Source organism: Sceloporus occidentalis, unplaced genomic scaffold, assembly GCF_023333645.1.
Source record: "Sceloporus occidentalis isolate IW3139 unplaced genomic scaffold, rSceOcc1.0.p SCAF_15, whole genome shotgun sequence".
Classification (NCBI taxonomy): Eukaryota; Metazoa; Chordata; class Lepidosauria; order Squamata; family Phrynosomatidae; genus Sceloporus; species Sceloporus occidentalis.
The window spans coordinates 9652730-9680622 of NW_028316995.1; the positions used below are offsets into that span (position 1 = coordinate 9652730).

Consider the following 27893-nt stretch of genomic DNA (forward strand, 5'->3'; position numbering starts at 1 on the left):
CAGTCCCATCATGCCTAGGTTCCAGCACTTACACATCCATCCAGTAAATGCTGGAACCTAGGCATTATGGGACTGTGATTGCTGTTAGCAATCACACTCCTATCATGCCAAGTCAGCCAGTACATGCTGGTACAGGGTGGCTGTAAGTGCAGACCCCATACTGCTGGCATTATCACTACACAAGGGGGGCAGCTGGCCAGGTTTCAGCATGTACTGGCTGACTTGACATGATAGGAGTGTGATTGCTAACAGCAATCACAGTCCCATCATGCCTAGGTTCCAGCACTTACACATCCATGCTATCACACACACACACACACACACACACACACACACACACACTCATTTATTCATATAATCATTAATTCACAGATTCATTCCCTCAATCACACACACTCATTCAAACACCCTCCCCACCCCCTTACCTGTACTGCAGCTCCCTCGATGCCGCTCACAGACTTCAGCAGGGGGCGCGGCCTCCCTCTGCCTTCTCTGCTAAAGCACAGAGGAAGTAGGAAGTCACGTGAACTCCGCTTCCTCTGTGCTGTCTTGAAGACCCTCCCACAAGTAAGTAGCAGGGCTTGAGGTGCGGCTCGTGTAAGATCGGTTGCCCTGGCTGCCGATCTTACGCGGGCCGCACCTCGAGGTCTCGCGGGCCGCATTTGACCCGCGGGCCGCATGTTGGACGCCCCTGCCTTATTTTAAAAACAAAACGTAAAAAAGATTTCGGGCGGCCCCTTGGCTTGGGCCCCCCTGCCGCCGGGGCCCGGTCGCAGTCGCGACCCCGGTAGATCCGCCACTGATACACACACACCCTCTCTCTCTCACACACATACACACACACACACTTATACTCACTCTCATAAACATACACTTTTACCCCTGTCACCTAAGATAACACTGCGTGACCCCACTGCGGTCCCATCTCTCCAGGCCAGTTCAAAATTCTTCCCAAAGTGGAGGTCCAGTCTAGCCTGGCCAAATGGCTCACTCTACTTCTCTCTTGTAAAGGCAAGCTTGCCCTACTATAAATGTCATAAATCTGTAACAATGGTCATTTTTCTTGATAAAAAGGTAAACAATCATGAGTGATAGAGATAAATCACTAGGGTTACCCTCTGTTGACTTTTTTGTGGCTATATCTATAGGGCATTCAGTATCGGTACACTAACTATTCACATTTGCTTTATTTAACAACTGTGAATCTAAAAGCCTTATAGGCACACAGGATCCCTTGCGACCTTAATGTCAAATAAGTCTCCATGTCACTTATCACCGCTAACTCCCTAAATATTCTGTTGCCCTTAAGCCTACTTTGTATTTTCTACTCCCCTTCACTGTAATGAAAAGTCACAATATTCTTGTAGCAGAATAATGCTTTGAGACTTATGGGGGGGGACTAAGCCATCTACGGCTTCCAGGCTATGCTCACCCGATGAAAGGACCAATTATTGTCTGTCTGCACCTTATAACATAGCAAGACATCTCAGAGTTAACAAAATAAGGTAATGTATTAAGATCTCAAAGTAAGCAATATTTTGTTTCAATGTCCTATACAACAATTGTAATAATCTATAATAATACAATAATAATGATCAATGACTAGATTTACTTAATATTAATTTTGTAATGATTCGCATAATTGTGAGAGTTGTGGATGGACCCAAATTTCTTTTTATTTTTAGGTAATAAATGAAATATTTTAAAATTGCGTACGGAAAAAAGGGACTCTACATGAGCAATGTCTATATTCTAAATAACTATATAAGGATTAATCATCTGAATTCTAAACATATTTTCATACTTGGAATGGAAAATAAGTTCATTCGGTGGTTTTTGATGACACAGCTGGGTCACCGGTACCCAATTTTATTATTTACATCTTGATATTGTTCCCTCTATCTCCAGTTTTAATGGACACATATCTTCCTGTCAATGTTGCGCCCTCGGGTAATTGACAGAAAGTGTAAGTCTAGCTGAAGCCCTTGTCGGACCAAGCTATTTCCTGACTGCTCTTTCCAAGCAGAGATGAAGAAAGAGATAGGAAAAAGCAAATTGTCTGGTTGATTGCAATGCAAAGTATCATCACTCTCCAGCTCTCCAGGCTACTTCTCCCCCATCCCTGCTGCCGAGATCACACAAGCACATGAAATATTGATAGTTGTTATGGTAAATTAACCGTGGCGCTCTTGGAGGCCAAGTGTCTGAGAAAGTGTTACATGCCCGCAAGGCAGATAAGATGACATAGGATTCACACCTGTAGTTCATTAACTTTGGCCGAGGTTGGATTTCACCAGAGACAATTACTGGAAAGTATTGAGTTCCCAAACTGTGTTTCATTGAGTTGTAAGGAGTGTGTTCCCTGATCAGGCTTGCCCTAAGGAGAGACCAGAATCGCTGCATTAGATTACTTGCTGCAGTCCTGAGATTGTGAGCATTTAAGTGTCTGGTTCCTCCAAGACAAGAGAAAAGATATCACTGGGGTCATCAGTTTGATGGCTTCAAATGAGACTTAAGGTAGACATGCTCAGGTGGCACATCTTTGTAACGCTACAAAGTGTTTGCTTATCTAGAACACATAGGGGAGGGATAAAAAGAAGTAATATTTTTAAATTATAGTTCACAATACTGATAATTTTTGTTTTTTTTATTCTCATGTTTTTATAGAAACTGTTTTATTTATCATATGAATTTATCACAGTTAGACTTGTTGCTGTTTTTGCCATAAAAATCTAAGTGATCATCATCTCATTGGTTCAGTAAATTTACCATGAGCTCACGCATACCTGGAACACTGAGTATTGTAATGCAAGGTTTAAGAGTTTTTCTCCAATCCTATGATCTCCGTGTAAATTGCTAGATCCTTAGGATCAGATTCTGGAGCGGAGCACTTATTCTACAACGAATTTAGAATTGTAGTTGGTGCTACCATTATTAGTCTTGAAATCATTCTTAAACACAGGTAACTCAGTAATACTTTTAAAGTATATGCAGCTAACATATGCATAATAATTTTAACTTTATAGAGAGTGAAATGTCACCTATATATTGTACTAGCCATTTCACCAGAAAATGCATAGGCAAAATTATTTTTTTCATACACAGGTAGACACCATAGAGAGAAGGAGATAAAACCCACAACTATCATTGCTAAACCATAGCCATGTTGTGATTGTTGTTTACCGTTTTTCTGTTTTTTTAAGAGTTTCCAGCAGGCCTATTGAGAAAGCGCCCATGCGTGTTAACCAAGAGGCTTTAATCTAAAAGCAGCCAGATGCCTTTTGACAAGATGCTTTTTTAGATACTTGCTTGGGAGCTAAAACTCTACCCTTTGTTACCTGAACCCTAAAGTTAATTCAACACACTTAGCAAATGTGTCAGACTAACCTTTTCTTTGCATTTTATTGGCCTGCAAACACCTGGTCTTTGTGAGAGAGCAGGAAATGAGTATCTTTCATATTAGGGCTTTAGACAATTGTCAGGGGGCTGATGATTGTTGTTTTAGGGTTTCTTTTTAAAAATGACGCTTTTTTTTTTTTTTGCCGGGTAAAAATGTTGAGCGGTAATTTGCCAAGAATAAAATATCAGTGTGTCACGGTGAAATGTAAAATAGCCAACTATGAATTCCTAGAAGGACATTAATACAAGTGGATACAGATTGACAAAGGCAACTCTACTATGGATAGATATTTATTTTTAAGTTTTGAAACCATCTACCTCGATGAATTTTGTGCAGGTACTAAGGGACATCACCACATGCTTCATTTAACCCTGTTTCTTCTAAATACTGCATTATTAATATTAATAGCAGTAGTAATGATTTGCAGGCAGATTTTGCTAATGCAGCTTGCCTTGGATTTTGTGTCCTGCAGCGAGGTTTCAGCACAGTTTGCATTTCTGTTCCCTCATTGCTGACATGTCGGTTTAAGCAGCTGTCCATCGCAGGCTACAACATTTATTTTCAGCTATAAATTGCAATTTTTTGAGTAGTGGAAATATAGATTGTGTTGGCAATTTTTGCCCGTGTTCTACGTTATTACATTGATTGAAGGACTGCATTCCCTGAACCCCTCCTTTATGTGCTGGATATTGCCATTTGTGATGGTCGTGTCTTTAAGAGTCAATCATTGTGCAATAAATAATTTTGATCTGCTAGTAGGCTAATTGTGTGCGTGCTGCTCTGGTTAACAATAATCTACAATGAAGTACAATGCTTTGTAATCTTTTGAGTGACAAAAAAAACAGGCATTATAGGTGATTACCTTTGGAACCTTTTTCTCATTTATTTATCTTTAGACATTTCACATTATGAATAATTAGCTGATCCGGTTTATTTCTGAAACTCTCTGCCTTATGCATTTTCATGACTTTTGTCACTTGTGCTTATGGTGAGAGCGAAGGAAAAAAGATAAATTTCAATCAGCCATTCCCTTATGATAGACGTCACTGATACCTCGTTGAGATCTCAGATTCCTTCCCCTGCTGGCTGATCGCTCGCATTGCGACCAGCAATGCAAGTCTAGGTAGCCTTGCTTGCTGATCACAGTGTGCTCAGTGGAGGGGAAATCAGAGGGAAGAGAGTGAGAAGCAACAAATGAAATATAAATAATTACGAAAAATAAAATACAAAATAAACAATACAATGAGCTCAGTGTAACCTCACCCCTAAATTCCATATTGTGCTGCTAACCGTGTAAATCAATAAATAAAACATAAATAAATCAAAAAGCCTTTACATCCAATTGCCTTAGCATTACATGTCAAAATTATAACCCCCTAACCCCTAACCCTAAGCCAAAATAATTTAAAATACTACCCTATGTGGTACTATGTAGGGGATGGATGTGGCCCTCTAGAACATTAAAACAAAATATGTATGTGGGGTATGTCTGTAATCAGGCGATGTTGTCGAACATAAATTGAATCATTGTTCATCAGTGGAACCTACTGTGAAGAAAGTATTCTAAGAAAAATTCTCTCTATATATAAAGCTAGCGCTTTATAAATAAATGTAAATGTAATGTAATATATATTTTAGTATAGTTTTTCTTTACATACTTTTTTGGTTGCTTTTTTCCTATGGTTTCAAATAAAAGCCCTATTCTTTCCTCTTATATTTTCTACTACATAACTATAAAATACAACTCTTTCTTTTTTGGATGTTTTTTTTGGTGCTTCCATCGTGGCTAGGCACAAGAAAGGTTTTGAAATCTGTTTGTTTTAAAAAAAATAAAGTCGTTTTATTTAATGCAAAATTATTCTGTTTCTTTTTACATACTCATAATGTAAATAGAAGGAGACAAATAATCCTTTGAGTTATGTTATCAGGGCTGCAGATCTTTTCAAAAACATTGTTCAAGGACTTTTTTTAATGGATTGAAGTTTTTGTTCAGGAATTTCATGAAATCGAGCAGATGCCGTATTAGTTTTTGGAACAATTTTATTTTTTTCTTAAAGAATAGAGCTCAGCAATTTTTCCTTGAATACTAGTTAATGTCTTTAAAGGGTTTGGGAACTTCAGGAATCTTTAATATAATTCTATATTATTAAATATAGTATTAAAATTAATCCACTGAAGACCTTGCCACTGTGTGAAAACATTCTTTAGACTAAACAATAAAAGACACAAAGTTTACTTATATTATATTTAAAGTCTCTAACTTATACATAGCAAAAGTGATGGTATTCTTCAGCAAAACTTTTCATATGGTTTCGTAGTTAAATAACATATATGCCCTTGGAATCCAGTCACAGCCAATGGGCTAAAGGAAACATTTAATGATATTATGTGTTTTTTTTTTCTTTTTTGTTTTTTTTCTAAGTAAATTTATAATGGCACATATGAGCCTTGTGGAAAAGCCATTACTTGATGTTAGAAAAGGAGGCTAATTTAGATGTAATATAAGAAAGATTTACTTTACAGAGAGGGTGGTAAGTAAGTGATAGCAGCCTCCCAGCAGAAGTGGTAGAAGGTAATACAGTAAGGGAATTTAAACATGCATGGGAAAGGCATAAAGCTATCAAGAATCTAAGACAAGACCTAGGAGTGATTGAGGTCTAAGTCTTACATCGGGAGCTATAAAGAAAAAGAATGCAGAGTTTGACATCTACAAGTTGAGACAATGCCAGCAGTTGAACGAGATGTGCAGATGAGGACCATGTCTGCTTACAGCAGCATATTGCATCATGAGAATTTTGTAGACAAAGGAACATTTGTAATAATGTTCATTTGCAGTATTTTAATGATATTGTCTATTTCTGCAAGATGAACCAAAGTCAGGGACTGATAATAAGCAGCTTATGGGGGTAAAATGTGATATAAAAAACCATATATTTTTATTAACATGAAATGTGTTGTACTTTGCATTGTTGTTTGAAGTTATCCTACGTGAATGTGTGATATAGCTAACTTTGTAAACATGAAGGATACCACCAGTTAAATCTTTAGATAAGAGAAAAATCCCTGCTTTCATAGAGAAGGTCTTTGCGTACCAACATGGCGCGCCTTGCGCAATAGAATTATCCTTTTTTGAGAGAGAAAATTAATGCGTGATCCACAACAAAGTAGCCAAACCATATAGTTACATAGTTCATAAGGTTGAAAAAAGACCTAAGTCTATCAAGTTCAACCCTTCTACCTAACCTTCCTATTCTTGATCCAAAAGAAGGCAAAAAAAACCCCTAATTAATGGATCCTTGACAGAAACATAAGCATCCACGACTAGCAGTGACCTATTAAAAAAAAATAAAAATTGTTAGCCTTCTCTATAAGCTGAATTAATTGGATTGAATAAAGGGTCTGGTTAGGGGGGCAACACTCATGACTACAGCCTTGTCAATAATTAACCCTTTAAACACTACAGGCATGTGCCACATAGCACTATTGAGAACACAAATTGAGAGGCAATTAAGAGTTGTAGGTTTATTTTAATTGTTAACGCCACATGGCATAAGATTCTTTCACCGTGGTCATCTAAGAAGTGCTGTGCAGCCCCCTGTCTTTGGACAGACTGCTTCTGACGCATTCATGACAATGGGCTAGTTAGACTAAAAACACCTAGAAGGCTTCGGGCTATTTTAAGTGTAACTATCCCATTGTCACGAAGCACCTTAACCCTCTGCCCCTTTTAAGAGATTTAAGACCTTTTTTCTGGAACTACTGCAATCGTCTTGTTTACCAAGAGGCTAAAAAGCTGACACTGCAGCTTTAAGGTAAAATAGAGATTAAATGCTTTCAAGAGGGTATAAGAGGAATGAAATTCTATCATCGAGTTGTTAACCTTTTGAGCTGTGTATATGCTCGAGCACAGATTGATAAGAGCGTATTATTTTATTAATTTCCTCTGCTTCTCCACCATGGATATCAATTATCTGTATTATGAATAATGCAATAACCATATTTCCAGGCACAGCTGTATAACATTAGCAAGCGATCCGCAAACTAACAGCTTGACATATTTGTTTAGGTATCACAGGGCTGTGCGAGATTGCGTCACACTTTACCAGTCTTATAATTGTTCCCATTTAATGAGGTGTGTATCAGCAGGGCAAGGTAAACTAGCATGTCAGCTGCTATAGGCACTACTGCCCACAACATGAATTGAAGTCCTTTATTTCTGGTGTGACCCCCAGACTAGTTTCAGTCCATTTATATCCCAACGCCGTGCTCAGAAAGATGTGTGAAAGATATGGCATGCTATGGATTGAAGGAAGCCCCGGAATGGCTTTTGGTGCCATGGCAGACCACTGGGTTGGGAAAGGCTAGAGCCATGCCCCACACTATCTCTCCCCTTTCTCCATAACTTATGCTTTTCATTACCACCTTCCTACTAGATTGTAAGCTTGCGAGCCGGACCCTCTCTATCGAATGTATTGGTTTGTCTTAGTCTGTCAATTCTAGTCTTGTCATACCCATTGATCATATGTACTGTAAGAAGCGCTGCGTAAATTGTTGGCGCTATATAAAAAAAGATAATACAAGACTAAGGAGAATAGGCTCCCCCTGCCTTAAATGATCTGTCCCATAATATTGAACAATGCACTTCCTCTTTAGAATCTGAGCAGGGACTGCTTCCTGTTAATCGAGTGTGTCTGTTGACATCCTTTTGGAAGTTCACACACAATGATTTCTGGTCACTCTCAAAGTAATGGCGTATGCATTGGAGTTTAAAGTAATACAAAGAGCACTTTACTCTTTAATGAATTGATCCCTTAGTGTATTTACTGACAGAAATGGAAGAGGATCAGGTTTATATGTGTCATATGTTTTTATTTTGGTCCAATAGAAAAACGGAGAGCTTCTAATATTACAGAAGGAAACCATTCATTCACTTATGTCTTTTTTTTTAGCAAGAACTTAATATTTCAGGTTGGTTTCCCCAGTCGTTTTTGTGATAGAATTTCACATTTTGCAGATCCATTTGGTTATAAATATGTAGACGTGGTTTTAAAGGCTAGTGGTGCATTTTCTTCCCTAAACTGTGTTTCACTTGTTTTTATATTGGTAAGCTGATCTATAAACACAGTTGAAAAGTACACGGGTTCTGTGGTCTGAACCTGTCATTCTTTCAATCAGGCTTTTGCGATTTAACATCTTGGCGGTCCGAGTGCTGAAGTCTTGTTAACATATTTAGCAGAGGAGCTAATCTGCTGCTTTAAACCACATTCTAACACAAGCCTGGCAGTTGACATCTGCTGATATAATTTTGGCTTGAGGGCTTTCTGAAGTCTAAAGCACTTTTTATCTGCATTCTCCATTGTGACACGAGTACGAAAAAAACACGAGAAAAAACAAACAGCTGCAGACTATTTCTTTATAGCATTAAAAAAATCTAAATGTCTATTGACATCAGCTGTAATGTGAAATTAAGGTATAATCATCTGAACAATTCTACTGAGGCTCTGCGTATCTACTTAGTCTAGATCCTCTTGTATATACGGCATCAAGTGATCTTATTTGCCTTTAAAATAATTTTGTCTTTCCGCTGTATTGTATTTGTGTAAACAAGTATTATATTGAATAAACATTGTATGAGGAAAGCAACAAAGCTGTAGAAAATGGTATGGATTGTCAGGTCTGAACTTGTAAAACATATTTTATCTTATATGCTACCCGTTTTATATCCCTATATAATATTCAAAAATATTGTAACCATTCTCTGCTTTTGATTCAATTTTATCTATGGCTAGGAAGGCTTTCCTCTTTAATAGAGGTCTTACGGATACACTTAAACCGGGCCAGACTGCACAACTGGAATAGTTTTATGGCGATTGTGTATAGCGATTGCTATATAGAACTAATGGAACGCCACCACATATACAGTCGGTTTCTGGCATTCCCTGAGCCTAGGCATTCAAAGCTGGCTCTCTAAAATGTATGTTATTTGCAATAACTTGCTTTGGTGATCTAATGTATCCTAGTATGTCTTAACAACGTTTTATACATGTCTTATACCCATACCTGGATGACTCAGGTGTATCTTGAAATAATGACAAGTCAAGGTTTCCATGAGGACTGATATTAGAGCCATTTGGTTACTACATAGAATCTTCATCATGTTCTGTTAAAAGGTTAACATTTCTAGAGTCTCAGAGTCACGTCATTTAGAAGGTTTCCAGACATGCTTAGAACTGATGCAGGAAACATGTTGTTTGAGTGCCTGCTAATAATAATAAAATAACAACAACAACAACAACAACAACAATAATGCAGTTAACATGAATGATACCATATAGAATATTATGATTATAATATGAAGATATGCATGTAGGTAGATTTTTAATGTTCTCTCAAGTAATGTCAAGTTTATTTGTGCTGGAAGAACTAATTTAGTGCAAAACATTATTTACCATGTGCCCAAAACCTTAGCTCCCTAGCTTTCTTAACCCTGTGGTATAATATCTTCTATTTCAACCCACATAACCCATAAAACATGTACCCACTTGACCCCAGCGTGTAATTTCCAAGTGGATCACAATAAGTATATATTGACACCTGAGAAGACTGAATAACCCATGGCTGACATAAACGAACAGATTTTATTCCTTCTGAAACCTGCCAAGAGTTTGGCCCAGAGAACTCCAGGAGAAGCACCGCATCCTCCGGGTCGCGGGCGACTTGACACACCCCATTCCCTGCCCATTTCCCCTTTAAATGGAGGTGTTTCTCGCGACATCACTGGGAACGCCCATTGACATCAGTCTGGGAAGCCGGAGCCCACAAGTTCCCAGGTATGGTTGTAAAGGGAAAGAAGTCTCCGCAAATGGCACCTGTGGACATTAGCCACCAACAGGCAGTTTGCCCCCGTTTTGCAGCACACTGCCACTGATTTACATATACTGAAAAGTAGGTTAGGATCAGATACATTTTGTTTGCGTGAGTTTGGCTTCCTTGGGATTTTGATACCTTTTTTCTGCAGTGTCGGTGCCTTCATTCTTACACCCCATTTTTCATCTTTAGTGGTTCTTTCTGACGACAAATAGTCCAGCAAACTGACAAAGGGTGCTTCGAAGGTTGTAATATCAGGCATTATTTGGGAAGACATGAATAACAGTGTTATTGTCTGTCTGTTTTCCATAACATGCACTTTAAAAAAGATGAACCAAGTCCAATTTCAACCCTCTAACTGGATTACAGTCTTTGAAAATCAAACAATATGAGGTTATAGCGGTATTACTGGCAGAAAAGCTATTAAATTAGAACATGGCTGCAGCTCACGCATGTTAAAGCTAAGCTCCTATTTGAAATATAATATATGTTCTGAACGTTGAGCAATGTAAGTGCATAAATGGACATTATTATTATTATCATTATTATTATTATCATTATTATTATCCTCTGTGTTGCCATTCTGTTGCGTTTTGTTCCCCAAGATGTGTTTCATCATTCAGATAACCAGTCACTGCTGGGTTTTGTGGTCTTCTACTTTGCCCCTGGCAAGGGCAGCAGAAACGCTCTGCAGGGTATAGGGAGATTGGGTCTTATAGATCCCTTAGAAAGGAACAGTCATGAAAAAAATGCTTCACTGTTCATTTTAAAGAATGTCTCGCTTGTCGCTCACCATGTCTAAACATCGAAACCAACACACACCTTTCTTAATTTGTATATATTACCAAGTATATACATATGTAAATGGAAGGTACTGTTTAGTATGTGACTGTTCCATTAGAATACCAGAGACAGAATTCATAATGCACAGGGATGTCAGCTTCACTTACCAAACATTTGTTGTATAAGTGAATATGGCCTTTCTTACACATGTCCTTGGTCTGTCTCAAAACTTGTTAAACAGGCATCTGGCCTTCATCAAGATGATCAGACTATGACATTGCAAATGGGAATTGTCAATTGTCTATACATATGCATAAAGGATGATTACAGGGAAAAATGCTAGTTCTGTATCCATCTTGCATGTTTAGAATGATTGGGTTATGTAATACGTTTATATTCATACAGATAATTATAATGTAGTTATGGCGGCCGCCCCAGTCCAGGAACCGATTGAGATGACAGGCAATCAGCATATTGTTAGCCTTCTGCTGGGGTTAGCAGGTAACATTTTCTACAAGTCACTCATGTACAACATTTTAACTGCTTCAGATCTCTTTTTTGGCCCAATGTTTTCTAATCTGAGAAGGTTTCTATGCTTAATTAGAACAATGATTTGTGGCTTTCCATATTCTCCATACTTAAAACAGACCAGAGTGATGTAATTTTGTTGAAACGCATTGATTTACTAAACTCTGAAAATACGTGAAGCTTGTATTTTTGTTCTTCAATGAATTACGTTGTTTTCTGCATAAGATTGCAAAACCAACGTAACATGGCATCCAGAATGTATGTTTCTTCCTCTCCCGTCACCTTTAATGTGATGAAATAATCATGCAGATCCTGAGAACAGGTTTCCCCACGGTATACATAAATGCTGTTTTTAAATTGGTATATCTTGCTTATTTTAATTGTGCTATTGCACTTGCTGCTGAATGACATTTTTATTGGTACCTTAAATGTGTGTTTTGTATTTATGTTTTTATGTGATTAAACCTTAAGAGGAAATGCTAAGGTTTTAACAAATTAGAAAGCTCAGTCAGTGTTTCCTTGAAGTGGAACAGAACCTTTAATATGTAAAACTTATTCCATAGGTTTATTTAGCACATAGATACAGCTCCTCCTCAAACAAATACTGAAGCTAACCTGGTCTCTGTTAGAACATATAAAAATTACAAAAAATACCAGTATTCAGTAATGCCCGTCCTGTGTGCTATGAAGAAGAACATGGTGCCACCCTAACTCTTTCCAATCCGGGCATGTTTGGCATGGCATCAAACATGAATAATTGCAATTGCACATTTATCAGTTAATGACCTAAAACTACACGTATTTAACTTAATCTAGTGGGCTTTGTTTTAAACATGCAGTACTTTGCGTCTTCAATATCATGAAGGGGGGTTTTAAATTACTTTGATGTCTATAATTGCTGGGCAGCATCTGATTAGCAATGTCATTGAATTTGTGAGATATTTCTTTGGAACTTTTGAGTCCTCTGTTCTTGTAATTTTGTCCCAGAATAGTTTGTTGGGTTAATATGGTACAAAAACATAGCATTAATGGTGATTTATACCAGGTTATACACCACATAAAAAACATGGAAGTAATATTAAAAACATGCAGTAGAGCAGATAGATACATGCGCGGAGAACAATTCTGCCTGGACTGATTTCCTCTAATTTTCTGTCTATATGGGATTGATTATGCTTTAGGCTCTGTACAGTGTAACACAGTTGTATGTATTTACAAGGAGTACTGTTTGTGTTTATTGTGAAGAAAATGGTCTTCTCTAATTCTGAGGTCCATCATAGGCTACTGAGTGATATAGTGTCCTTTACATTGCAAAGTCAGCCAATACTGCCATATTGTAAATTTTTTCTTACAAAAAATCTTAGACGTTGGCTTTATGTTTTATGTTTTGATTTGCATTTACTTGGTCATTACTGTGTCTTTTACGCTATCGTTCTTCTGCTTCTGTACCTCTCCTTAAACACCCTTTCCTGCCTCTCTACGTTTCTGTTGTATCGCAGAACACATCTCTTCTCTAGCTTTTTCCACCTGTTTTGAATTTCGATTTTTCACTTCCAGCTCCAAATTACTTCATCGTTTCTCCTAATGCTATTCCTTTCCCCTCTGTTAGTTGACTGATTTCACAAAAGGCCAAGTTATCGTAGCATAAAGACCTTAAACCACATTTAAACCAAACAGGCGTCCGCATCATTAATACTTATTATCAATAGAATGCTGGAGAAGAATTTGTATATTCTGTTCATTATCTAAACCCACTGAAGGACATCACGACAAAAACCAAAATGGTGGCACTTTTCTTGTTGCGACTCATGTTGCTCCATGTTATTCCATAGACTTTGCTTTTCAACTTTCAGTAATTAAAGGATAATACGTTAGTTGCAACTATTCTTAAAAGTATGCAGCCTTTTATGCCTTGGTTAGTTGTGATGTAACCTACTGATTTTTAGTTCAAATTCTTGGAATTAGTCTCAGGAAGGCAACCATCTGTTCAGCTATATGAGTGTTCGGTTACGACGCTTTACTTACTCTATTTACATAAACTGGGTTGCCATCTTCATTTAAACACAACATTTCAAAGAACAAGCTATCCATAATTTATTTGTAGGAAATTATAGAACAGCAGTTTGATGTATTTTTTTTACCAATTTCCTTAAACCTCTTATATGTAATATTATTGGGGGGATTACCAGCAGTTGATATGCATCCTAGCCTTAATAGAACATACCTGGTCTATCTAGACATTCATAAGAGTTGAGACTGGCTGGGACGGAATGGGGTTGTCTTTACAGGGCAGGAATAGCAGTACTGGTTACCGGTAGCTCCTATGAATAATAATTTACGTTGTAATGTATTTCTTTTTCCTATTATTGTATAGGGCAAGGCTTCTATCGAGGAAGCCGTCATGCCTAATTGCTGAGGGTATTTTTGATGCAGATAGTTTAGGGTCAGTGTATTAAGACACCCGGTCTCTGTATTGTGACTTCAGGAGGCATGGGTTGTAAGACTCCTTCCTAGTCTGACCAAGACGAGGATAAATCATTTCCGTTCAATAACAAATAATGGCTTTGGTATAGAATACGAGGTGTCACACAGTCCTCAAGGGTCATTTTGACATTTCTTTAAGTACAGTCAAGAAATTATCATTGCAAATCACTGAGTAATGTTGAAAACGTTGTATTTAAACCCTAATGTGTCTGAGACCATAACCTCACAGCGACAAATTCCTTGGGGATAATTTATTCAAATAATCGTTAATATTTGTATAATATTTCTCATGTGGAAATAGTCAACAATTTGGGCATTTAGAAATTTCAAAATGTATATAAAAATATAAAAACTAAAATATGATAAGACCCTGACATTTAATAAAACCATATTCATGCAGTTCAAGACTTTTATTTTAATGACCTATGGCCTTTATTCATTTGCAGCCTGAATTTTGTTTCCAGATCATTCTTATTATGTGTTATGTGATTAAATCTTTAAAATGTTCTCTGTCATGTAATTTGTGTATAAGGCTAGGATAAACTGGAAGCATGCAATTATACAGGCAATTATGTCCATGAAATGCAAACTTCATTTTTCTTATTCGACATTGTAATACATGTATGTCTGCCCTAGTTTGGAAGGCTAGCTAAAGATAACAATACTTGGTTATTATGTACACATTATGCTTTTCTATGCTTTTTTATTGTACCATTAAGTGGACAGTATGGCAATACTTAGTCACTGGATACTATAACCCTGAACTCGCCAAATAAATGTTTTCCCTACCTTTGCAGTGGACGGCTGTATACATCGCGCTTCGGGGCCATGTCTGTTTGCAGAGTGTCGTACTTTACATGGTTGCCGAACTGGTGAAGCGAAAATTACATGCGGTTATGAACTGCCGGCAAAATGTGAGTAAACAGCAAATTTTAACATTAATTTCTTTTTTCTAATATACATTTGAACAATATACTGAAATATCCAATGGTCGTTAGTCATGGTGACATTGTAGTAGACTAATGCACACATCGGACAGACTGTACTTATTATGAAAACATATTTTATTGTAGTTTACTATCAGGTAAGTGTGTGAAAAGGCCAAAATTTGCAATTAAACATTTTCCTACGGTTCATTTTTTTTTTATATCTAGAGGGCTCCATTGCCCTGTATTGCTGACTGCAGTGCCTGTGATCAGCCAGCAAGGGGGAGCTCAGCAGTTTGCAGAAAGGGCACCGCCATCTTGGTAAAGGAATGCTGCCTTCCAATATGGCACTTTTAAGAGAGCAATCACAAGGTGTCCCTGCAAATTGAATACAAATGGCAATAGGTCAAGTATTAAAAAAAAAAAAGCTGAATTACTAATTTCACATGTCCTCATGGATGTGTTTCAGCGGTATTTGGTGGAGGTTTCACCCTAAAGGGATCTGTTTAGTAACATTTTGCCTGTAAATAGGATTTTGCAAGCACATTTGGTTCAGTTCCACATAAAATATAACTGCACAAATTGGAAGAGATGGCTTAGGCAACGTTGTTTGCAACTGGATTGAAAAATGACTTAAAGTTCAGAGAGCTGTTAATAGAACAGTCTCTTGCAGTGAGCATTGAAAGCCATGTATCAGTGCTTGAAGGTAATGCAAGATTAGGTAAGGTAATACAATCTGAGCTAGATGTTACTTCCCTGCAAGGGGATTTGGTCAAATTGGAGGACTGGACAGCCATGTGGTAGGTGAGTTTTAATGCAAAGTTATACACTTAGCAACAATGTTCAATGTCAGTCAACTGCTGCAAGGGCCAGTACGATATTGGTGTCTAACTTACTGTTTATGTAACTGCCCTTTAGTTGATAGACATTGAGTTTCTACATAATTTGATATCCTTGATGGTGCCAGCATTTGTCAAGAGAGGAATGATAACTGGGAGATATCACTTCTGGTCACACATTGTATGCAGGCTGTCAGATCCAATGGAGATTCCTGCCATAGCGGCATTGAGAGCAGCATATTTTCCCCTCACTCATCTGCAGTCGGACTCACCGAAGAGTTCTAGATCATTGAAACATATTAATTGGGGAAAGGGGCAGCAGTAAATGCCCCCCGGAGATTATATGAGCCCCTGCAAAGTAGTCCTTTTTGCCCTATGGCATCACATCCAGCATTGGATCCTGATCTCCAGACTTTCAGATCAAAGCCAGCTTCTGAAATAGAGGATCATGGGTAGGTATTTGTATGAAAACCAGAAAAAGTTATCAAGTTACTATTTATGAGAATGATAGTAGGTTCCTCACAACCTTTGGATAATAAAAAAGGATAAATGTACAGTGGAAGTTCCCCTTTAAACTACATTGTCCATCGGCTATCTGTGTCATTTTTAGAATGTACTATGAGTCGATACCTTATATATAGTTTATAGGACGCTAGCATTATGAGAATGAATATGAACAGTATTCACTTTATAATATCTGTCTTCCATGGAAGCAGTTGTTAAAAGAAATGCATTTTCCCTTTTTCTTAATGCAGATTTGTGGGTAGTGAATACTTTCATACCCAAGGAGATCAAAGTGATATATTGTGTTTTCAGCTGCTGTGCAAAGGCTGATTGGCAATTACTGTGAAGGCATCTGTCACATTTTAGCTTTCAGTAAGAGCCAGCAGAATGCAATTGTAAGTGCCGGAACGTATTTGCTATTCTTAAGTGGACTGATAAAAATTCCAGTTACATTTGAATACCCATATGCAAAGCGAAGCATTGTCTGATCTCTTCGAAATTAGAAACCAAAAAGAAAAAACAAAAGCCTTCTGTTAGGAAAAAGAAAGTGTGTTGGATATGTGATCAATATTTGTTTGTGGGCACGGCTGGATTACTTGACAAATCTGCTATGTCTGTTTCATTACCGGGGTTAAGTCAACAAGAATTGTATCAATAATTGTGCATTGGGTATCAAATAGTTCATGTTGGTATTTTATACTTAAATGGGGTGAAATATATATAATATGTGTGTTATCTGAGTGTTGTAGCGTCGTAACAAAAAGGAAACTATACATGATTGTCATTTTATTCTTACTTTGGTAGGTTTAATCACATAAAAACGACACAAATGTTTTTTCAGTTCCTATGACAACAAAGACTATCGGTACTCTATTTGTTTTGTCACATGACTATAGGCTATTGTTAAGCATTGCGTGAGGAAATATGAAGGGAGCAAAATATAATATGATTAAAAAATATTTTTCACTTAGGGTTTAGGTGCTCAATAGCTGAAAAATAAAAAATTTTTTTATATATAAAAGGCATGTGTGGGAATGTTAGTGTCTCCGGGCAAGTCTTAATGGTAAGGTCAACTATTTTAAGTGCAAAGTTATTATTACTATTATCTTTTATTTATAAAGCACCAACAACTTACGCAGCACTTAATACAATATATATATTCAAGGGGTGTGACAAGACGAGAATGGACACACTAAGACAAACCGATACATTAAGTAGAGAGGGTCCGGCTCTAATCTAGAGATATGATTGGACATATGTTTTAAGCCCCACCCAACATAACCAGCAATTCCCATGGCCCAATCGTAGTATTTTCAGCTGTCGGTGCCACAGCTGAACAATGGCCCAATGTATGTTCAGCAACATCTCATGATTACAGTCATACCCTACATACATATTTTTTTCTGTTCAAGAGGGCCACCTCCATCCTTTACTTTACATATTACCCTATATTAACATCATTGTTTGATACCATCAGCTTTGGGGATAGTTTTTATTTATTTATAATATTTCACTTGCAGTGGTAAGACTAAGAGACTTATTTTAAAAATGTATTATTTATAATTTTTTTGCACTGTTACCAGAACAGTATGGCTTGATTGTTGGCGCTGTATAAATAAAAGATAATACTGATTGTAAGCAGGGCCCTACTCACATGTTGTTTCTATAAGTCTAATTGTTATGTTATGTGCTACCTATCATGTCTTGTTTACTCATTGTACAGTGCTACAGAATATGATTTTGCTATATAAATCAAAAAATGATGATAATATGCTTCTATTCACTGATACAAATTTGTATTATTATTGCTAATTGGTTAATATTATTATTGTGGTTGGTCAGTCCTGCATCTACATTTTTCTTTACAGTTTTTAAAAAACTTTTTTGGGGTATGGTGATGGTAGCAAAAAAAACATTTTTGTTTTTTGAGAATAAGTCCCACTGTTGTGGGAAAATAACATCTGTAAATAGTCAATGACTGGATGAGAATGGTGGGAGTTTTAGTTAAAGGGCAGTTACTGAGCTGCAGGTCCTCTGATGTTTTATGGTTGGTTTGTGGTAGATAAGGAGACAGTGGACTCTTATTCTAGTCCTAAATTGTAATTGCTTTAATTGTAGGTTCTATAACTTTGCTGTTGTCTCCCATTGATTTATTAAACCTTGTAAAACGGGCCAGAGTATGGAGGGTTCATTAACCTTTTGTTGATAGGGGGATGTATTACATTTGGATATTTACAGAGCAGGGCAAAATATTTTCTGCCTCATTAACATTGATTGAATATTTCATGACAATGATGTGCCATGATAGTAATTAAACATAATTTATCAGACTTGGAGACTGCCATATGATTAATGTAATGGTATGATTTTATTTGATTGCAATTAGTTTGACCCCAAAAAAAGCTGTAGGTGTATTAAAATTTCTTAGCCGTAAAAGAAATTCAGGATATAAATTACATGAGCAGCTCTTTTAGAAATGATAGCGTCCACCTAAATGCTTTGCTTAATAAACATGTATAAAATTTAGGGTGTTTTTTTTAATTTAAAGCTATTATAACGAATATGATAGGTTGAGACATCAGTTAACCCCTTTCCGTACCATACAGACGTACAGTATGTCATAATAAACTGTGCTATAAAGCCTATTAGGACATTCAGAGTTTTGACAGCCTGGAGTGGGGGGTCAGCAGAAGGCAGAGACCTATTTCAGAGCATGGCGCAAGCAATGGTGCACCCTTACATACGGAATGCCCGATTGCATGATAACAGCTGGAGGACAGAATATCCCCTGCAAGGTCAGTAGACCCTGCTGGGATATCATTCAATTCCCCCGCTTGCAGGCTGATCAAATGCATTGCCAATGGAGACTTGCTCGCTGATCACAGTGTAATCAGTGCAGGGGGGGTCGCAGGGAAGAGATTAAGAAGCAACATCTTCTCACAAAGGCAAAAAGTAAAAATAAATAAGTAAAATAATAAAAATGAAAAAAATCACTGGTGAGACCTCACTTGGAGTATTGTACACAGTACTGTAGTGGAGATCTTATCTCCAGAAGGATATAAGTAGCGTACCTAAAGGGGGGCAGGGAGGGGTCCGCCCCGGGTGCCAGTTGTCATGGGGGTGCCCGCAGGGGAAGCAGGAACTTGGGTGTGAGCGCCACAGCAGTAAGCTGCAGGCTTGTGTAAGGCGGCCGCCAGGCCTCATAGACATCTGCGCAGCCCCAGTGATGGCGGCCCCCGGACTAGTGACATCTGCAAGAGAGGTAAGAGGTAACGGGGGTGGGGGTGGGAGAGTGAATGGGCGAATGAATGAGTGTGTGTTTAGGGGCAGAAATGAGACAGGCAAGCTGTTGAGGGAGGCAGAGATGGCACAGGCAGCTCACTAAAGGGGCAGATGTGACACAGGTTGGCTGTTTCTGGGGCAGAGTTGGCACAGGCAGGCTGTTTCTGGGGCAGAGTTGGCACAGGCAGGCTGTTTCTGGGGCAGAGTTGGCACAGGCAGGCTGTTTCTGGGGCAGAGTTGGCACAGGCAGGCTGTTTCAAGGGCAGAGGTGGCACTGGCAGGCTGCTAAAGGGGAAGATGCCTACTATGTCAATGTCTTGCTTAGTGTATAGTAATAGAGGTTATGCTGCACTACTGTCAGTGTCTGGCTCAGTATCTAGTGATGTGAGCTATGCTGTACCACCATCAATGCCTAGCTCAGTATATAGTGATAGGAATTATACTGTACCATATCTGTTCACTAAGTGTTTATATTTAACCTTATTTAATGTAGGTATAAATTATGTTTTCAGATTTTTAGTTTTTTCCAGTTGATTTGGGGGGGGGGTTCCACATACAGGACCCGCCCCGGGTGCCAAATACTCTAGGTACGCCCCTGGATATAGATATTGGAGAGAGTTCAGAGAAGGACTACTAAACTGGTTTATGGATTGCACGATAAAACTTATAAGAAAAAGGTTAAAGGATCTTTACATGTATAGGCTGAAAGAAAGATGCAACATATAGAAACATTTAAATATATACAGGGAATAAACACTATAAATGAGGAGACTATATTTAAAAGAAGAAAAACTACATCCAATTGCCCTAGCACTACTTGTAAAAAGAGATAAACCCCTCCCCACCCCATTCACTGCCCCTAATCTTCTTAAAGCAGAAGTATTAAAAACACTACCCTATAACGTACCATGTAAGGGATGTCTGTAATCCAGGGATGTTACCGAACATAAATTGGGTCATTGTACATTAGGGGCACCTGATGTTACAAATATATAAATAAATAAGATTTGTGTGTCGTATTTACATATTAGCACTCACATATTGTTGTGGGTACATCAAACGCAGAAAAGGGGGGATCTTAAACCCACATAGGGAAAGTGGCAAAAAAATATTGTGGTATTTGGAGTACTAAAACCCTTGGTACAGAAGGGGTTAAAGTAAGACATGCAGCAACAAGATAAAAGCTCTCGCATGCAGCACATTTTATATAAAGTAATACTATTCATATTTGTATAAGACCTAAAGGCTCTCTTGTGTAAATAAATGCTAAATGATGATGATGGTTGGTAGCGCTGTTAACTCAATGATCATCGTCCCTGGCAGCTCAGCTGTAAGTGGCGCTGGTAAAATAATTCTACGTCATCCTCAGTCTACACCAACATGGTGCAAATGCACCAGATCCCTTGTTAGCATTAAAAAAAATACGCCAAATGGAAGACTTTACGCTCTTTTGCTTGATTGCATTATATGTGCATAAAACTCGTTTGAAAACAGGAAAAGGTGGGGTGTTCTAAAGAGTGCACTGTGGCTAATTAGCCATGGCAGGGATGCTCATACCAGTCAAAAATGATTTGTTGGTTGAATTATAGTTTTGCACTTGGGTTAGATGCTCATTTTATGGTAACAATAACTGTTCCTTATGATTTTGAGGGTATATCTAAATCGGTGGAATAACGGTGGTTTAAATCCATAAAATCAGACAATATCTGCTTAGAACATAGCAGTTAGTAGAGGGACCCCAAATGCCAGGCCTCTTTAATCATACAGCCTTACACAAATACAAAAAGTCTTACTTATGTGCAGAGCAAACCCAATAAAGGTAACCGGAAATATCAGGCATACGCTTCTTATGTGTAAAGATGGCAGTGGTAAAAGAGTGATGAATGAACAAAAAAAATGCAGTTGAAGAATTGGTAGAATTGAAAGAACTGTATTTGTATTACATTACATATCAAGATAGACCTAACATATCAGGCTAGGGTTGGGATATGGACGTTTAATAGCCAGAGGCAGGGCTGGAGGTTGAGACAAAGGCTAAGCCAAGTGAGATAGGAAAAAAAAGATACAAAGAACTTTATGGCACATAAGAACCGTTCAGCCTCAAACCTTAATCAATATTTGGTCTTATATTCAGTATAGCCATACGCTATGACCCAAGCAGACAATACAAACTTTAAAGAGATCCGTAATTTTCCCAAACCCTGGTTTTATCAGTTCTTTATACTTATAAACCCATGTAACTGTGTTTGGCTGAAGCATGCCACCACAAGCTCATATATGTCATACCTGTGTTGTGTATGGATGTATATGTGTGTGTATGGATGTGCGTGTATATATATATAGATATAGATAGATAGATAGATAGATAGATATATATGCATATGTTAAGAGAATCCAAGGTTGTTAGTGTGCAGATATAATGATTCTTGGCATGTGATGAATCTGGCTCATAAGTTGTAAACATCATGAAAGTTTAATTTTCCCCCTTGTATACAGATATTCCCTAGAGTCTCGTAAAAATACCCCAGTTAAGCTGCATTTCAAGGGAAATATTTAAACTTTTATACAATCTCGGTGAGAGTAAAGCTCTGTTAACTCTGTTGGAATTGTTAAATTAATTATGTATATGGCTTATTTTTTGTGCAGTTACTATAAAGATCACCAGTTAGTGTAAAACAATGCAACTGAAGAGTACACATATTGAAAAGGTAAGTACACCCATTACAGGTGGTAGTTTAGAAAAGATGACTTCATGATTGGGACAGATAATGTGTCGCTTTTGGTTATCCAAAGTTTATAACTTACGATTTTATGCTTAAGAGAGAATTGGATAAAGGTGTTTAGAGAAGTTAGAAGGGATATCACTAAGCTCTATATTTAGCTGCATCTCTTTTGTTTTGCATAGTGCTTTTTGTGTGTATTCATCTTATTAATATAACCATACATAGAAACATAAAATTTGACAGCATATAAGACCCATTCGGCCTGTCTAGTCTGTTCCCAATGTAAGGACTCAAACTTCAATCAGTCCTTCGTCTGGTCTCATAGTCAGGATAACTTTACGTCTATGCCATCCATGCTTAAACTTCCTCACTGTATTAGCCTCAACCACATCTGATGGAAGACTGTTCAGTTCATCTACCACTCTCTTGGTAAAGTGGAACTTCCTTACATTACATATATATGCCTCTCACCCTCTAGTTTTAGATATTGACGCTTCCCTCCTGTACTTTGTTAAATCCCTTTAAGTATTTAACTGTTTCTATTATGTCTTCCATCTATCTTCTTTCCTCCATATACATATTAAGATCACTTAGTCTTTCCTGACTTCTAGAGATGAGGGTTTCCAGAACTGTACCTGATACTCAGGTGATGCCTGACCAGAGATCTGTAAAGTGGCAGAACCACCTCACCCTTCCTGCCACTAATGCCTCTCACTATAGAGCTCAGGACCTCCCTGATCTATTATCTTAGTTACCCAGTCAAAAAGAATGACCTCCTTCCAGTAAACCTGTACTGTTTCTGTTTACATGCATATATTTAACAATCCTGTCCTTTAGCATGGTTTCCATTAATTTCCCAACTACTGCTGTAAGACTTATTGGCCTGTAGTTGGCTGAGTCTTCCCTGCTCCTTTTTTGCGAAGCCGTACTACAATTGCCAACTTGTTTTTTTCCCCAAAATTATAAACTCACCTTTCATTCGCATCTTAGTTACTTCTCCAACTAGCAGACATCCGAGCTCCTCTGCATGTCCCGGGGGTCTATAATCACACCAATGCAAACAACCACTTTGTTAGCAAATTCTAAGGTTCTCTTTATCTCTGTATAACATTAACCTAAGATTCATCTATTTCTTACATAAAGGGCAACCACTCGTACTTTTCTGCCATCTGTATCCTTTCTGTATAACATTTATCCTGTTATGGCAACATCCCAATCATTTTGCCCATTGTACTAGGGCTTACCTTACTAACCACCAATAAATCCACATTATCATTTGTTACCATACCTGGGAAATTTTGGGCTCTGGCTACCCCAGACCCTACTCTTGCGGGACGTGGCCAGTACTGCCCGCTGACTGCGGTGGGCGATCCTGCTGATGTTGGGGGCATTCTCAGAAAACACAATTTTCCCCATTTAAAGGGGAAATGGGTGGGGAGTGGGGTGTGTCAAGACCCTGCTCCTGCGACCTTGAGGATTTGGGTGTTGACCCGGAGAAGCAGCGTGTGGGGATCTTTTTCCCTAAACGTTTGTACTCATCATTCTTCAGCTGATAGTTTTCAACCTGTGTGTCACGTCATGTCACGTCATGTAATGCTTCAGCATACGTGGAAACATCCTAGGATTGGCTGCCCAGAGCTCCTCTTAGACGTCTATCTATCAGTCTAGCGGTATATCTTAGTAGGACACTCAAAAAGCTCATATCATTAATGAGATTACTGTCTGCTTTTTGCGAAAAGTCCTCTTGCAAAACACAGGACACATGTTTCCAAAATGGAGAGGACCTTTTCTCTTGGAACAGGTGTAGCCCTGTGAATAATCACCACAGAGCCTAACAACCAGCAGTTGTACTCACTTATAAAAATAGAGGGGGAATATTGATGTCTGTGTCGAAGATTATACAATAATTTTTATGTGAACCAGTAAAGCTTAACAACTTGTTTTTTTCCACAAAGAATGCGAGTGGCCATGTAGAACCGAAGGGAAATTTATTTATTGGTATGTGTCAAAAGAAGCCGAAACATTCTCCATTCTCAATTCTCCAGAGCCTCACATCATTTTGGGTAGAAGGAAAAGTATAATAGTCTGTTGAAAATGAGAGCACTGGTGTGAAAAGGTTTGTGTATTGTGTGGTTTCAGTTGTAGAAATGTTTAATTTAGTTTAGCTTCTGCACAAATGCCATAGATCTTTATTACTTCTAAATGACATTTAGAATTTTTTATTTTATTTTTTATTTCACCGTAACTGAGGATAACAGTAAGTCATTGTTTATCAGGAAGTTTAGGGGTTTTAGTGTGGATACTTTTATGTCTACGGTGATTCCACTAGGAGATATTTTCTCAGTACCTTTTTTTAAATGTAATTATTGGCACCACATGCTGCTACTATACATTTCTATGGCAATGGTGGGAATAAAAGAGCTGGTCTGTGAGCTAAAATGTGCAATATCACCCACCGTTGCTGCATCCTGTCTGCAATTGAATTATGTATTGCGATATATGATATTTATTGTATACTATAGCTTGTAGGAGAAATGACAGGAGGTGTAATAGAAGCATTTGAATACCTAAAGGGATTTAACAAAGGGAAGTTTGTTTCAAAGGAGAACAAAAGTTAGAACAAGAGGTCATAATCCAAAACTAGAAGGTCAGAGGTCTCAGTGTAATGTAAGGAAGGTTGACTTTCCTGAGCGTGTGGTAGAAAAGCGGAACAACAGTGGCAGATGAGAAAATGTAAACATGCACGATATAGGCATGGAGCTATATTAGACGAGACCAATGACTGATTAGGGTTTGAGTCCATATAGCAGTAAGAACAGGCAGACTAGATGGGCCAAATGGTTCTTATCTGTCATTAAATTCTATTTCTATGCATTATTTATTGTTTTATATAGCCCTATCGTATTCTGCAGCCCTGTACAGTGGGATGTATAAAGGCTGGTAATTCCGTTTCTATGTCATGTGTCAAGGATGACTTTGTGAATGGCGCTTAATGTGCACTTGTGATAGATGTATACATAATTCCGGCAATCTCCAGCATAGTGAAGACACTGCCAGGCTCGGGAACATCTGAATCCTGCATGTCTTACTGTATGCAACAGCATTATTACCTTAGATGAGATCAAAGTAATCAGTGTGGTTCCTTTCAGCGGAGTGACGTAAACATAGGGGTCACAGATAAAGCTGCTCAGCTCCCTGAAGACCTGAGGTTTTACTTTGTGATTCTCAGTAGGTGATTATAACCAGCAGCTATTAAAATCTTTCGTCCGAGGACGACGGCTTCCTAGGATGTCCTCATCAAGTGAGTCACCTGTATATTTATTTAACTCCTTAATGACCTTTGCCGGTTCAGGACCGTCACGGAAAAACGGTCACTTAACGACCTTTGACGATCCTGAACCGTCAAAAAATTAAATAAGCTTAGAAAGTGATCAACGATCACTTTCTTCGCTTAAACGGCGTCGGCTTCGGGGGCCATGTCTCGATCAGGAGGCATCCAGCGACACCACTTACCTCAAGACGGGCTGTGACCGATCTTCACCATCAGCAAGATGGCGGCCGCCCTGTAAAAAAAAACAATCAAGTTTTAAAAGTTCGCTAGATGGTCTCCAGACCCTCTAGAACTCTGGAGAACTCTGGCTCCACTTGCAGGTTGAATACAGGTACTGCATTCAACAATGCAAGTCAATGGAGCCCAGCTTTCTAATCACAATGTGATTAGTAAAATATTCAAAAAATAATAAAAAAAAAAAAAAAATTGCTAACATTTAAAAATAATTATGCAGTGATGTCACTAGAGGAACCACCCAGTACCAGCAAAATGTGTAAAAAAAATATTTAAAAAAGTATCAAAAAAAATAAAATAAAATAAAAAAATAAAGTTTATTATTTTGAGCAAGTGCTAAAATTTCTCAAACATCTCAACAAAGAGTTAAAATAAAAGCACTTCAAATACCCAAGGGGTGTCTAATATAAAAATAAAATGGCTGATGGGGTAAATTGGAGTGTCCGAGCTCAAAGATAGGGCATAGGTACAGACTGACCAAAATGGAGAAAAAAAGCGCACTTCCCAAATGTGCATTTTAAATCTCAAACAACATGACAAACCCATGCATGTGGGGTATCACTGCACCCAGGAGATGTTCCTGAACACACATTGGGGTGTTGTTTGACAGTGACATATACCAGAACCTATATATCTATAACTAAAGTACAATTTGTGTGAAAAAAAAAAATAAAAAAAATTACTATTACAAAGTTTGACAAAGTTTGGTTGTATATTGGGTGCATGGAAAGGGTTAAAATAACAGCATTTGAAATACCCTGGGGTGTCTAGTTTTCAAAAATATATGGTTTGACGGGGTTAAATTGAGTTAACCTGCTTCAAAGATATTCCAAAGAGGACCTGGAGGCAGAATGACCAGATGCTAAAAGTCTGTGTTGCCTCAAATGTAGCCTTTTACCAGCCCAACAATCTAACAAACCCATGCATGTGGGGTATCACTGTACTCAGGAGATGTTCCTGAACACATATTGGGGGATTGTTTGACAGTGACATATACCAGGACCTGTATATCTATAACTAAAGTACAATTTGTGTGGAAAAAAAATTAAAAAAATGACTATTACAAAGTTTGACAAAGTGTAGTTGTATAATTGGTGCATGGAAAGGGTTAAAATAACAGCATTTGGAATACCCAGGGGTTACATTGAGTTAACCGGCTTCAAAGATATTCCAAAGAGGAGATGGAGACAGAATGACCAAATGACCACCTGAATTACGCATGCCCCAAAAGTAGCCCTTTACCAGCCAAACAATCTGACAAACCCATGCATGTGGGGTATCTCTGTACTCAGGAGATGTTCCTGAACACACATTGGGGTGTTGTTTGACAGTGACATATACCAGCACCTGTATATCTATAACTAAAGTACAATTTGTGTGAAAAAAAAAAAAAAAATTACTATTACAAAGTTTGACAAAGTGTGGTTGTATAACTGTTGCATGGAAAGGGTTAAAATAACAGCATTTGAAATACCCTGGGGTGTCTAGTTTTCAAAAATATATGGTTTGACGGGGTTAAATTGAGTTAACCGGCTTCAAAGATATTCCAAAGAGGAGATGGAGGCAGAATGACCAGATGCTAAAAGTCTGTGTTGAAAACCTGAATTACGCATGCCCCAAAAGTAGCCTTTTACCAGCCAAACAATCTCACAAACCCATGCATGTGGGGTATCGCTGTACTCAGGAAATGTTGATGAACACACATTGGGGTGTTGTTTGACAGTGACATATACCAGGACCAGTATATTTATAACTAAATTACAATTTGTGTGAAAAAAATAAATAAAAAGAATTACTATTACAAAGTTTGACAAAGTGTGGTTGTATAATTGGTGCATGGAAAGGGTTAAAATAATAGCATTTGAAATACCCTGGGGTGTCTAGTTTTCAAAAATATATGATTTGACAGGGTTAAATTGAGTTAACCGGCTTCAAAGATGTCCCAAAGAGGAGATGGAGGCAGACTGACCAGATTTGTTAAAAAAGGTTTGG

The 27893-nt window shown here is 37.9% G+C and overlaps 1 protein-coding gene across 1 annotated transcript in view; it reads left to right on the plus strand.

The window, feature by feature from the left end:
• The window catches only part of LOC149303223 (ADP-ribose glycohydrolase MACROD2-like), an 806633-nt gene that overhangs the window by 314316 nt on the left and 464424 nt on the right, over positions 1–27893 (plus strand). Inside the window, exon 5 of the mRNA XM_089481386.1 lies at positions 14860–14976. Coding sequence (XP_089337512.1) covers positions 14860–14976 — 117 coding nt within the window. The remainder of the gene's footprint in view (positions 1–14859; positions 14977–27893) is intronic.